The 12,393-nt window shown below is 36.1% G+C and overlaps 1 protein-coding gene across 1 annotated transcript in view; it reads left to right on the top strand.

Annotated features, from left to right (window-relative positions):
* The window catches only part of ROS1 (ROS proto-oncogene 1, receptor tyrosine kinase), a 141,465-nt gene extending 130,431 nt beyond the window's left edge, over positions 1 to 11,034 (top strand). The window contains exon 43 of the mRNA XM_003255618.4: positions 10,600 to 11,034. Coding sequence (XP_003255666.2) covers positions 10,600 to 10,910 — 311 coding nt within the window. The 3' untranslated portion in view covers positions 10,911 to 11,034. The remainder of the gene's footprint in view (positions 1 to 10,599) is intronic.
* Positions 11,035 to 12,393: the final 1,359 nt, after the last annotated feature.

Here is a 12,393-nt window from a genome sequence, read left to right as displayed (position 1 = left end):
AATCAACCCTGGTGATCAGTGGGTGGCAGATGTTGAAGCGAGATCACCCTCACATGAGACCTTCACCTTGAGTAATGCACTTGACTAATAGCAGATAAAAACAAGAAGCCCATGGACAGACATCTACTTGTCTATGCGTCTTACTACGTATTTTGGGTGACTTTGGATCCATTATATGAGCATAAAACTCTGATCGTGTAACTTCTTCAACACAAACTGCTAAGCGACAGATTGGAAAGGGCTGCACATGCCTTGGCCATGCGTCATAACCCTCATTAGAGTAAACCTTGTTAATAGTCTCACATTGTTTCTACTCACTATCATCCTGGACAGACCTGATTCTAAGAATGCCAATGGCAGAACACTTGGGAATTATAACTGGCACAGCAACTCCATCCTTTTGGGGGGGCTCTACATATATACTTGCCTATGTGAAGATCACATAGGATTAGGCAAACATACCCTTAAGCCATTCTAGATACTATTAAGGCCTTGTCATTTTCTAAGCATTTACTTAATGAGACATTTCTCTGAATAAAATTTTGATAATTAAAAAAATTATTTCAGCAGATACTTACTGATTTGGGGGCAAGGCATAGTGTAAGCACCTGTATTTAATGTCTTCCATTTGTCTGCTTTAAAGAAAAACAAGAGGTGAGAGTATTTCTTTCTCTTGGAAGCTAGAATCAGTTTCTTTAATTTTGTTTGCCAAGTTTAGTAGTAAACTAGCTTTAACTGGTGATATTGAAAGTTGTCCTTGTCATAAGACTACATCTATATCCATAGGAAATATTGGTGTCCCCAGTTCACTATTTAATAATAATGTTTTGTTCAAGCCATTTAATCTGCTCCAGCATGGCCTGGTTCTTATTTGTCATAACTTCACATATGGAAACTTTAGAGGAACAATCATGCAGAGCGGTTTGCCAATAAGTAAAATTAAATCTTTTGTTTCTAAGATAGAAAAAACATCGGTAACTGGGTTGAATTGAATATAGACATATCTGAAAGACAGGCAAAACATGGTTTTGCTTGCTTGGCATTGAAAACACATTTTCTTAACTATATCACTCCTCTTTTTTTTTATAAATTTATGGAGTACAAGATTATTTAGTAATGAAGTCAGGGCTTTTAGGGTATCTATCACCTGAATAATGTACCTTGTACCCATTAAGTAATTTCTTATTCACTCTCCCACACCCTTACCCTTTCAAGTTTTCATTGGCTATCATTTCATACTCTTATGTCTATGTGTACACATTGTTTCAGTCCTACTGATGAGTGAGAACATGTGATATTTGTCTTTCTGTGTTTGACTTGTTTCATTTAAGGTAATTGCCTCCAGTTTCATCCATGTTGCAACAAAATACATGATTTCATTCCTTTTTAGTGGCTGAATAGTATTTCATTGTCTGTAACACATTTTCATTATCCAATCATCCATAGATAGACACTAGGTTGATCCCATACCTTTGCTATTATGAGTAGTATTGTGATAAACATATGAGTGTAAGTATGTTTTTGATATAATGATTTCATTTGGATACACACCTAGTAATGGAATTGCTGGATTGATTGCTAGATCATATTTTTAGCTTTTTGAGAAATCTCCATACTGTTTTCCATAAAAGTTGTATTAAGTTACATTCCCACCAACAGCATGTAAGTGTTCCTCTTTGTCTGCATCCTCGCCAGCATCTATTATTTTTGACTTTTTAATAATAGCCATTCTGACTCGGGGAGGATGATATCTTATTATTATTTTAATTTGCATTTTTCTGATGATTAGGGATATTGGGCATTTTTCCATATACCTGTTGGCCATTTGTATGTCTTCTTTTGATAAAACATCTATTCACATCCTTTGCCCACTTTTTAATGGGATTATTTGCTTGTTCGTTGTTGTTGAGTGTTTGAATTCCTTGTGTATTCTGGATATTAGACCCCTGCTGAGTGAATATTTTGCAAATATTTTCTCCCATTCTGCAGATTGTCTGTTTATTCCACTGATTATTTCTTTTTCTGCATAAGCTTTTTAGCTTAATTAAGTCACATTTGTCTATTTTTGTTCATGTTGCCTGTGCTTTCAGTGTCTAAGTCATGAATTATTTGCCTAGACCAATATCCAGAAGAGTTTTCCTTAGGTTTTCTTCTAGTATTTTCACAGTTTCATTTATTACATGTAAGTCTTTAATCCATCTTTGAGTTAATTTTTGTATATGGTGAGTGTAAGGGTCCAATTTCATTCTTCTGCATATATCCAATTTTCCCAGCACCATTTATTGAAAGGGGTGTTTTTCACCCCAGTATGTGTTCTTGTTGACTTTGCCAAAGATCAGTTGGCTGTAAATATGTGGCTTTATTTCTGGATTCTAGATTCTGTTCCATTAAACTATATGTTTATTTTTATACCAGTACCATGCTGTTTGATTACTATAGCCTTGTAGTATTACTTTTTAAATTTATTTTTAATTTTTGTGGGTACATAGTAGATGTCTATATTTATAGGGTACATGAGATGTTTTGATACAGGCATGTAATGTGTAATAATCACATCATGAAGAATGGAGTATCCACCCCTCAAGCATTTATCCTTTGTGTTACAAACCAATTTTTTTACTTTTAGTTATTTTTAAATGTACAATTAAATTATTATTGACTATAGTTACCCTATTGTGCTATCAAATATTTAGTCTTATTCATTCTTTCTCTTTTTTGTACCCAATAACCATCCCCAACTCCCCCACCCTGTCCCTTACTACCCTTCCGAGCTTCTGGTAACCATCCCTCTACTCTCTGTCTCCATGGGTTCAATTGTTTTGATTTTTATATTTCACAAATAAGTGAGAACATGAGATATTTATCTTTCTGTGCCTGGCTTATTTCACTTAACATAATGATCTCCAGTTCCATCCATATTCTTGCAAATGACAGGATCTCATTCTTTTTATGGCTGAATAGTACTCCACTGTACTATATGCATATACCACATTTTCTTTATCTATTTATCTATCTTTTTTTGAGATAGTCTCACTCTGTCGCTCAGGTTGGAAAGCAATGGCATGATCTCAGCTCACTGCAACCTCCCCCTTTCAGTTTCAAGCGATTCTCATGCCTCAGCATTCTGAGTAGCTGGGACTACAGGCACACGCCACCACGCCTGGCTAATTTTTGTATTTTTTTAGTAGAGACTGGGTTTCGCCATGTTGGCCAGGCTGGTCTAGTATTCCTGACCTCAAGTGATCCGCCCACCTCCACCCCCAAAGTGCTGGGATTACAGGCGTGAGCCACTGAGCCCCACCTATCCATTTATCTACAGATGGACTCTTAGGTTGCTTCCAAATCTTAGCTACTGTAAACAGTACTGCAATAAACATAGGAGTGCAGATATCTCTTTGATGTACTGATTTCCTTTCTTTTGGGCATATGTCCAGCAGTGGGATTGCTGAATCAAATGGTAGATCTATTTTCAGTTTTTTGAGGAACCTCCAAACTGTTCTTCATAGTGGTCATACTAATTTACATTCCCACCAACAGTGTATGAGGATTCCCTTTCTCCACATCCTTGCTAGCATTCGTTTTGCCTGTCTTTTCAATGTAAGTCATTTTAACTTGACTGAGATGATATCTCATGTAGTTTTGGTTTGCATTTCTGTGATGATCAATGATGTTGAGCACTTTTTCTCATGTCTGTTTGCCATTTGTATTTCTTTTTGTTAGAAATGTCTATTCAAATCTTTTGCCCGTTTTTTGATCAGACTATTAGCTTTATTCCTATCGAGTTATTTGAGCTCCTAATGTATTCTGGTTATTAACCCCTTGTCAGATGGGTAGTTTGCAAATATTTTCTTCCGTTATGTGGATTGTCCCTTCACTTTGTTGATTGTTTCCTTTGCTGTGAAGAAGCTTTTTAAATTTGATGTGATCCCATTCGTCCATTTTTGGTTTGACTGCCTGTGCTTGTGGGGTGTTGCTCAAGAAATTTTTGCCCCAACCAATATCCTGGAGATTTTCCCCAGTGTTTTCTTGTAGTAGTTTCATGGTTTGAAGTCTTAGATTTAAATCTTTAATCCATTTTTATTTGATTTTTGTATATGTAGAGAGATAGGGGTCTAGTTTTATTCTTCTACGTATGGATATCCAGTTTTCCCAGCAGCATTTATTGAAGAGACTGTCTTTTCCCCAGTATATGTTCTTGGCATCTTTGTAAAAAATGAATTCACTTCTAGGTGTGTGAATTTATTTCTGTGTTCTTTATTCTGTTCTTTTTTATGGCTGAATAGTATTCCATTTTGTGTATGTACCTTTGATCTATGTGTGAGTTTTTATGCCAGTACCATGCTGTTTTGGTTACTGTAGGTCTGTAGTATAATTTGAATCCAGTAATGTGATTTTTTCAGTTTTGTTCCTTTTGCTTAGGATAGCTTTGACTATTCTGAGTCTTTTGTGGTTCTATATAAATTTTAGGATTTTTTTTTCTATTTCTTTGAAGAATGTTATTGGTATTTTGATAGGGATTACACTGAATATGTAGATTACTTTGGGCAGTATGGCCATTTTAGCAATATTGATTCTTCCAATACTTGAGCATGGAGTATTTTTCCATTTGTTTCTACCTCCTACAATTTCTTTTATCAGTGTTTTGTAGTTTCCCTTGTAGAGAATTTTCATCTCCTTGGTTAATATATTCCTAGGTATTTCATTCTTTATGTGGCTCTTGTAAGTGGCATTGCCTTCTTGATTTAATTCTCAGATAGATTATTTTTGGTATATAGAAATGACTGAATTTTTGTACATTAATTTTGTATCCTGAAACTTTACTGAATTTATTTATCAAATCTCAGAGTTTCAATGATAAGAGCACACTAATATCCCTGATGAACACAGATGCAAAAATTCTCAACAAAATACTGGCAAGCCAAATCCAAGAGCACATGAAAAAGACAGTATACTATGATCAAGTAAGATTTATCCCAGGGATGCAAGGATAGTTCAATATATGTGTATATGTTGAAGACACATTTTGTGGAATCTTTAGGTTTTCTAGATGTAAGATAATATCATCTGTGAATGCCTTTTATGAGATGCCTTTTTATTTTCTTTCCCCTGCCTGGTTGCTCTGGCTAGGATTTACAGTACTATGTTGAATAAGAGTGGTGAAAGTGGCCAACCTTTTCTTGTTCCAGTTATTAGAGAAAATGTTTTCAACTTTCCCCCATTTAGTACAATATTGGCTGTGCATTTGTCATATATAAGCTTTATTATTTTGAGTTATGTTCCTTCCATGCCTAATTTTTTGAGAGCTTTTATTGTGAAAGGATGCTAAATTTTGTCAAATGCCTTTTCTGCATCTGCTGATATGATCATATGGTTTTTGTCTTTCAGTCTGTGGATGTAATGTATCATGTGTCTTTAACATATAAACATATATTGAACTATCCTTGCATACTTGGGATAAATCTTACTTGATCATAGGGTACTATCTTTTTCATGTGCTCTTGGGTTTAGCTTGCCAGTATTTTGTTGAGAATTTTTGCATCTGTGTTCATCAGGGATATTAGAGTGCTCTTATCATTGAAAGCAACAAATAAGGCTCGAATTTTTTGACTGATAAGGCTCAAATTCTTTGTGATTATAATTTTATAGACTTTATTAATTAACACAATCATGACCTTCTTAAAAGTTTAAAAATAATTTTTATGTTATTTTACAACAACCATAAAAATGACTCCTGATTCCTTTCTGTTTTTCTTGTAACTTTTCCAGTAATCTCAGTAACTGTTCTTGCTGTATTATTTTATGATTTTATCTACATTTTAAAGATCTTTATTGTAAAAGTAATTTGTTTATTATAAAAAATATAAAATTATTTATGCAGTCTAAAAAGTAAAAGTTTCCTAATTCATCCTTATCTCACTCCCCAGTGCCAGCCACAGCTAACAATTTGGTTATATATTTGCAGATATTGTATGTGCATCTATAGCCATTTACAGAAATGCTCATTTATGTATGTTTGTATATATACTATCTGGATTCAGATATTAAATTTGGGTAATCTGAAGGAATTCATGAGCTGTAGATTCTCTAGTAGGTTCTCCAGCATTTTTTTCTCACAAACAGGCTTATTTTTAAGGATTTGGTGAGAAGATGATTTTGTATCACATCTTCTGCCAGAATCTAGGAGAATGAGCATTCTATGTTGTTATTGAGACGAAATCCATGTTCTGTGGGAGTCCAGAGGAAGGATGCCAAGTCTACACTATGGCAGAGGGAGAGTCAAGAAAAGCCATGGGGAGGAGGTTACATCTAAGCTGAGACCTACTTAGAAGCTGAGGTATGAAAAAAAGAAGCTGAGGTATCCTATGTATTTCAGGATAGAAGGAGCAGCATGTAGAAAGGCAGGGAATAATAGAGAATGAGGTATTCATAGAACTGCACTTTGTTTATTATACATGAGAATGTGGCAAGTGATAAAATTGGAGGGTTATTGGTCACACTAATCAAAAGTAAGGAATGAAAAGCAATGAAAGCTGAATTAATGAATGGTAACAGGTGTAGAGAGAATAAAAAAGAGTCCGGAGTTACCATAGAGGTAGATGCTATCGGACTTGGCAACTAAGTGGGTGAAAAAGAGAAAGGAGAAAGTTGGTAAAAACCAATGCTATTCCTGGAGATGAAGAACATAGGAAGAGGAACAGTTTTGCATATGTTTGGTTTGAGTTGGCTGTGGCATATCTAGGTGGAGAAGTCCAGGACACAGTCAAGATATGGGTTCATACTCAGTTGAAAGGTCTGTCCTGTAAATATAGGTGGTTGAAGTCCAGGGTGCAGACGAGGTCATTAAATTAGAGTGTATGAAATACGAAGAGAGTGACAAGTGAGTGGAACCCAGAGAGCAGCCAGTAGAGGAGGGGCTTACAAAGATGGTGGACATGGGGAGGAGCAGCCAGAAAGGGAAGAGGAAAGCCATAGGGAGTGTTGTTATGGAAATCCAGAGGAGAGAGGCTTAGAAAGGAGAGAGTGAACAAATGCTGCAGAGAGGTAAAGCAATCCAGAGGGTTGCACAGATTTTGCAGTTGACTTGTATTCTAAAATTCAACTCTTTGCTCATGGAATCCTTTCCTTCTAATGTGCAAAGACATATTATAAAAGTCACAGAGGGCCGGGGTCGGTGGCTCACGCCCATAATCCCAGCACTTTGGGAGCCCGAGGCAGGCGGATCACGAGGTCGGGAGATCGAGACCATCCTGGCTAACATGGTGAAACCCCATCTCTACTAAAAAACAGAAAAAATTAGCTGGGCGTGGTGGCAGGCACCTGCAGTCCCAACTACTAGGGAGGCTGAGGTAGGAGAATGGCGTGAACCCGGGAGGCGGAGCTTGCAGTGAGCCGAGATCGTGCCACTGCACTCCAGCCTGGGCGACAGAGCGAGACTCCATCTCAAAAAAAAGAAACGAAAAGAAAAAAAAAATGTCAAAGAGGCTGCAATAATAGGTGTTAGCAGGCCTGAGAGCTTAGCTTCACCTTAGGTTCTACTTGAAGTCTCCATGGATCCTTGAAACAATCTTTTCACCATTTTGCATTGCATAGTTCATCTATGAGGCTGAGATAGGCAATAAACAATGCTCACACTCCATATAAAGAATAAAATACCTCTGCAAAGGGCTTTTAATTAGTAGCTAATTTTATTTTAGTACTTTTCCATTTGCCACTCACTGTGCTGTGTAGGTTAACTCATTAAATCTTTATAACAGCCTTATGAAGTGGGTATTACTGTATCACCATTTTACAGATGAGAAAACTGAGGTTTAGTAACTTGCTCATAATCATACTGCTGAAATAGGGCTAGAGTTTGTCTCCATTGTTGAGCCTTTCCTCGCAGCCTTCACAAATCCCTGGCTGTAGTAAGGAAATGGCCCACACAATATCCCCAGTTATGTTATCAATAGTGTACTGCACAGTTAGGTATAATGAAAGCAATGATTACTTATGACCTGCTAGAAAATATACACCATTTTTTCTGGTTATACCAAATCTATTTAGGTACCAAGTTGTTTGCAGAAATAATTAAAATTCTAAATAATATTCCTAACAATAGAGAAGCAGACAAATATTCAAAGTAATGATGCAGGAAGAATTTAATGGAATATCATCAAACTATTGCAATTTAAAAAGAAACAAGCATTTCTGGGCCATGACACAAATAAAATTTTAGGAAAAGAGAAATTGCTATTCTGTTATTTACAATGAATATAAATCCTGAAGATAAGGAATGAAAAGCGATGTAGAAATCACTAAATTGATAATTGAGTTTGTGACTGAACAAGAGAGGCAGGGAAGAGAGAAGAAATTGAACTAAAGGCAGAGTTTGCATATCTGCAAAGGATAGAAATAGTGGAACAGACCCTTCAAGGCAAACCTAAACTTAATTATTTTTTCAATAAAAAAGAATGTGTTTAATAATAGCTTACTGCTTTGCGGACTGGTGGGCATATTTAGCAAAGCAATAAAATGACTGTCTTCATTGTTGTTGTCGGAGATATGTAAGTAGATAAGAAAAGCTAGTGAAAGGACTTTTTAAAGCAAAAAAGTGGGGGTGCTTAGAAAAACAGGGAGCAATAATACCATGCCTATCCTGTGGTCCTACTGACCTAATGGGGTGGAAAGGGGATAGAGAGAGAAGATTAGTAACATATCTGGGCATCTAGTAAAAATATCCCAGTGACTTCATCCAAACATTTGTGTAAACATCACCTCATCAGTCCCAGAGAGTTCTACAGGAAACAAATCTAAATGCTCCTCTGCTGTTCTAAACATAACCAGTCAGCCGGCATATGTCTAGTCTGTAAATACCCCGTCTCACTTGGAAGTCTTTATTCTAATATTTCTCTCTTAAAGAGGTTGCCCAGTGCATGCTATCTTTGTTCAGGATATCTGCTTTAAGATCTGACCCATAGACTACTTATTAAATCATTTTTAAACAAAAGCAAACAAATAATCCAACCTATCTCTACTATCGCAGTCTCTTGTAAGCTCTTTTTGCAACAAGAAGATGTACTAATTGCTGAAAGCTTGCCAGGGTCAAGTTACTAAATATTGCTACAAGTACTATAAACCAATAAAGTAGTTAGCTAATGATTTTTCTTTGACACATGACAACAGAATTTGCAAAAAGAATTTATTTGCCTCATATAAAATATTATTTTTCAGACAATTCAATAAGCAAAAAAGTTTAAAAAATTAAAATCATGTTTTAGTAGGAAGTTTTCCAATATGCTTATTCATGGATTAAAGATATGACAATGAAATAGCTGATATGAGTGGGTAGACTATATTGTAGATTTAAGTTTTTGTTGAAATTCTAAACTTTCCTTTAGCCTGATTTCTTTAAGCCTGTTAAGAACATCCTAATTTCCCCAATTATTGGATTACTGTACTACTTAAAGTTAAATACCTTATTTTTCCCTTATATTTTCCATTGCTATTATTACATATACCAAGTTATTCTTATGGGCATCTTAATGGCTATTAGTGCATATTGGCAATAATCGTAACAGTTGAATACCTTCCACAGGTGTTCAACACCCAGGTACTAACCAAACTTGGCATCTGATAAAGTTCTTTCTATTAGGGAGATAATTTTACAACACATGTAACTATTCATGTGTTTTGAAATGTGCTATAATGATGTTTGAACAATGAAGAGGAAAATTAGGTGATACCAAATTGCCTGTGAACCTGTAGCTTGGCTTTCTTGTTCTTCAGCAGTTTGGAGGGTCTGCAAAAAGGAAATGCATACCTAATGATATGGGGAGAAGGGATGTAGTTCATATGCTCTTATAAAATAAGCTTTGTAGTTCAGGTGTTAAACTTAATAAATAGGTAGATCCATTAAATTTTTCTTGGGAAAAACAGGTACACTGGTACCTCCCTTAGTCTTTTGAAATTATGTTATTTTCCTCATATTTCAATTTAAGTTCATTACAAATAAATCAAACCCGGGTGTGTGTCAGGGCTGAATGTAGAAATGTTTTTCATTCATTGCTATATCCATCAATAACTAGAACACAGGCTTGGAATGTAGTAGTCATCAGTAAATATTACATTAAGCAATTAATTTAGCAAAATTACTTAATCTAGAAAAACCAATCTTTAAAAGTAGATATTTCAGTTGCTGTGGAAGTATAAAAAAGTACATACTTCAGACAAAAAGGGCCCTCTAAGGGCCAATTAAGTCCTATCACAAAGACCACGACTTACTCTGCTTGTTAAGGTAGAGTTAATTACCCCTGTGCTCCTACTACATTTAAAAATATTCCTTTATTAAAGTGCATGTCACCTTCTATAGGTGACATACATATATATATATGTCATATATATAGCAGATCTATATGATCTGCTTCCTTACTAGCCTGCAGCAGCCTCAAGGACAAGAAGCAGGTTTTATTTGTCTTTGTATTCCCAACACTTAGTAGTCCTCATATATGTTTGCTGAACAAATGTATAAAGTTGGTGTTGCTATAATTCTGATATAGCTTGTATATTATTACAAATAAATAATTAAATACATGCTAGAATAACATTCACTTTTTTTCACAGGTGAAGATGGCGATGTGATTTGTTTGAATTCAGATGACATTATGCCAGTTGCTTTAATGGAAACGAAGAACCCAGAAGGGTTAAACTATATGGTACTTGCTACACAATGTGGCCAAGGTGAAGAAAAGTCTGAGGGTCCCCTAGGCTCCCAGGAATCTGAATCTTGTGGTCTGAGGAAAGAAGAGAAGGAACCACATGCAGACAAAGATTTCTGCCAAGAAAAACAAGTGGCTTACTGCCCTTCTGGCAAGCCTGAAGGCCTGAACTATGCCTGTCTCACTCACAGTGGATATGGAGATGGGTCTGATTAATAGCGTTGTTTGGGAAATACAGAGTTGAGATGAACACTCTCGTTCAGTAGTTACTGAAAGAAAACTCTACTAGAATGATAAATGTCATGGTGGTCTATACTCCAAATAAACAGTGCAATGTTCCTGAGTTCTAATCTTGGTTCTGAGAGCCATTTGGTTTCAGTTGCAGCAATCCCCATACCAGCTGCCTGACTTTCAGTAGAATTATGAGATGAACACTAAGCATGTGGAAAGCTTAGGAAGACTCAGAAGTCTGGAAGGGAAACACTGCTCTCCCTCTCCCTTGAGGTGCTTTAGGCTCTTACCCACCTTTCAGTTTGGGCTGTAATAAAAATATCTTGGCCACATGTTTATAGACAGAAGAGGTGTGTTCAGGGATCTGAAGAAGAGGCTGAGGAGTAGGCTCAGGGGGTCAACTGAACTACAGATAATCTCAAATGGGACCAAGAAAATGAGAAATAATTTGACACATACAGAAGAAACCAGCACTGGTGGCATGAGAAATCACTTGGAAAGCTATTACTGCAATGATACATATTATCTTTTTTTAAAATTTTTTTTGAGATGGAGTCTCACTCTTGCCCAGGCTGGAGTTCAGTGGCACGATCTCGGCTCACTGCAACCTCCACCTCCTGGGTTCAAGCAATTCTCGTGCCTCAGCCTCCTAAGTAGCTGGGATTACAGGCGTGTGCCACCACACCCGGCTAATTTTTGTATTTTTAGTAGAGACGAGATTTCACCATATTGGCCAGGCTGGTCTAGAACTCCTGACCTCGGGATCCACCCGCCTTGGCCTCCCAAAGTGCTGGATTACAGGTGTGAGCCACCGTGCCTGGCCAATATATATTGTCTTTAATCACTACTGTAAAATATTTTGTATTTTTGAGGCTTACAACCGTAGATTCAGTCATATTGAAAATAAGGCTATGAAGATCTTTAAGTCCTGAAGTTTTGCATTCTGTAATCTTCAGCTGTATAAAAATCACTATGACTTGTGTGCTATTATGGAAATTAACTAGTATAAAAATTGCTATTTGCCATATCTATTTTATATATAAAATACTTAAGATTACATTTTGTATCGAATTATGCTTAAAATTAAATATAAATGATTATACAATGTTAATTCAAGCTGTGTGATTTTTAACAACCACATGAAAAAATAAATATCTAAATGAGAACTATTATATAAAAAAGCTCTTCAGAGAAACACCTTAACTTAAAACCAATATATATATTTTGCAGTTGTCCATTTAACTCTTACAGCCACAATTGCTCTAACAGCAACACCAGTGAAGCCATTCTGTGTGTTATTCAGTTGCAATATTCAGGAAATTTGCTAGATATAGAGAAGAACATTTTGATTACAGCATGTGCTAAAATCTGCTGTGGAAGAAGATCGCATATCCACTTCCACCTTGGATAATTTAGTTAATCTTTTAATTTGCCTACTACCTGAGAGCCTGCACAGATGATTGGCAAG

This window comes from Nomascus leucogenys, chromosome 3 (assembly GCF_006542625.1).
Source record: "Nomascus leucogenys isolate Asia chromosome 3, Asia_NLE_v1, whole genome shotgun sequence".
Lineage (NCBI taxonomy): Eukaryota > Metazoa > Chordata > Mammalia > Primates > Hylobatidae > Nomascus > Nomascus leucogenys.
Note: the sequence above shows the minus strand (reverse complement) of the source record. Positions and strands in the feature narration are given on the sequence as shown.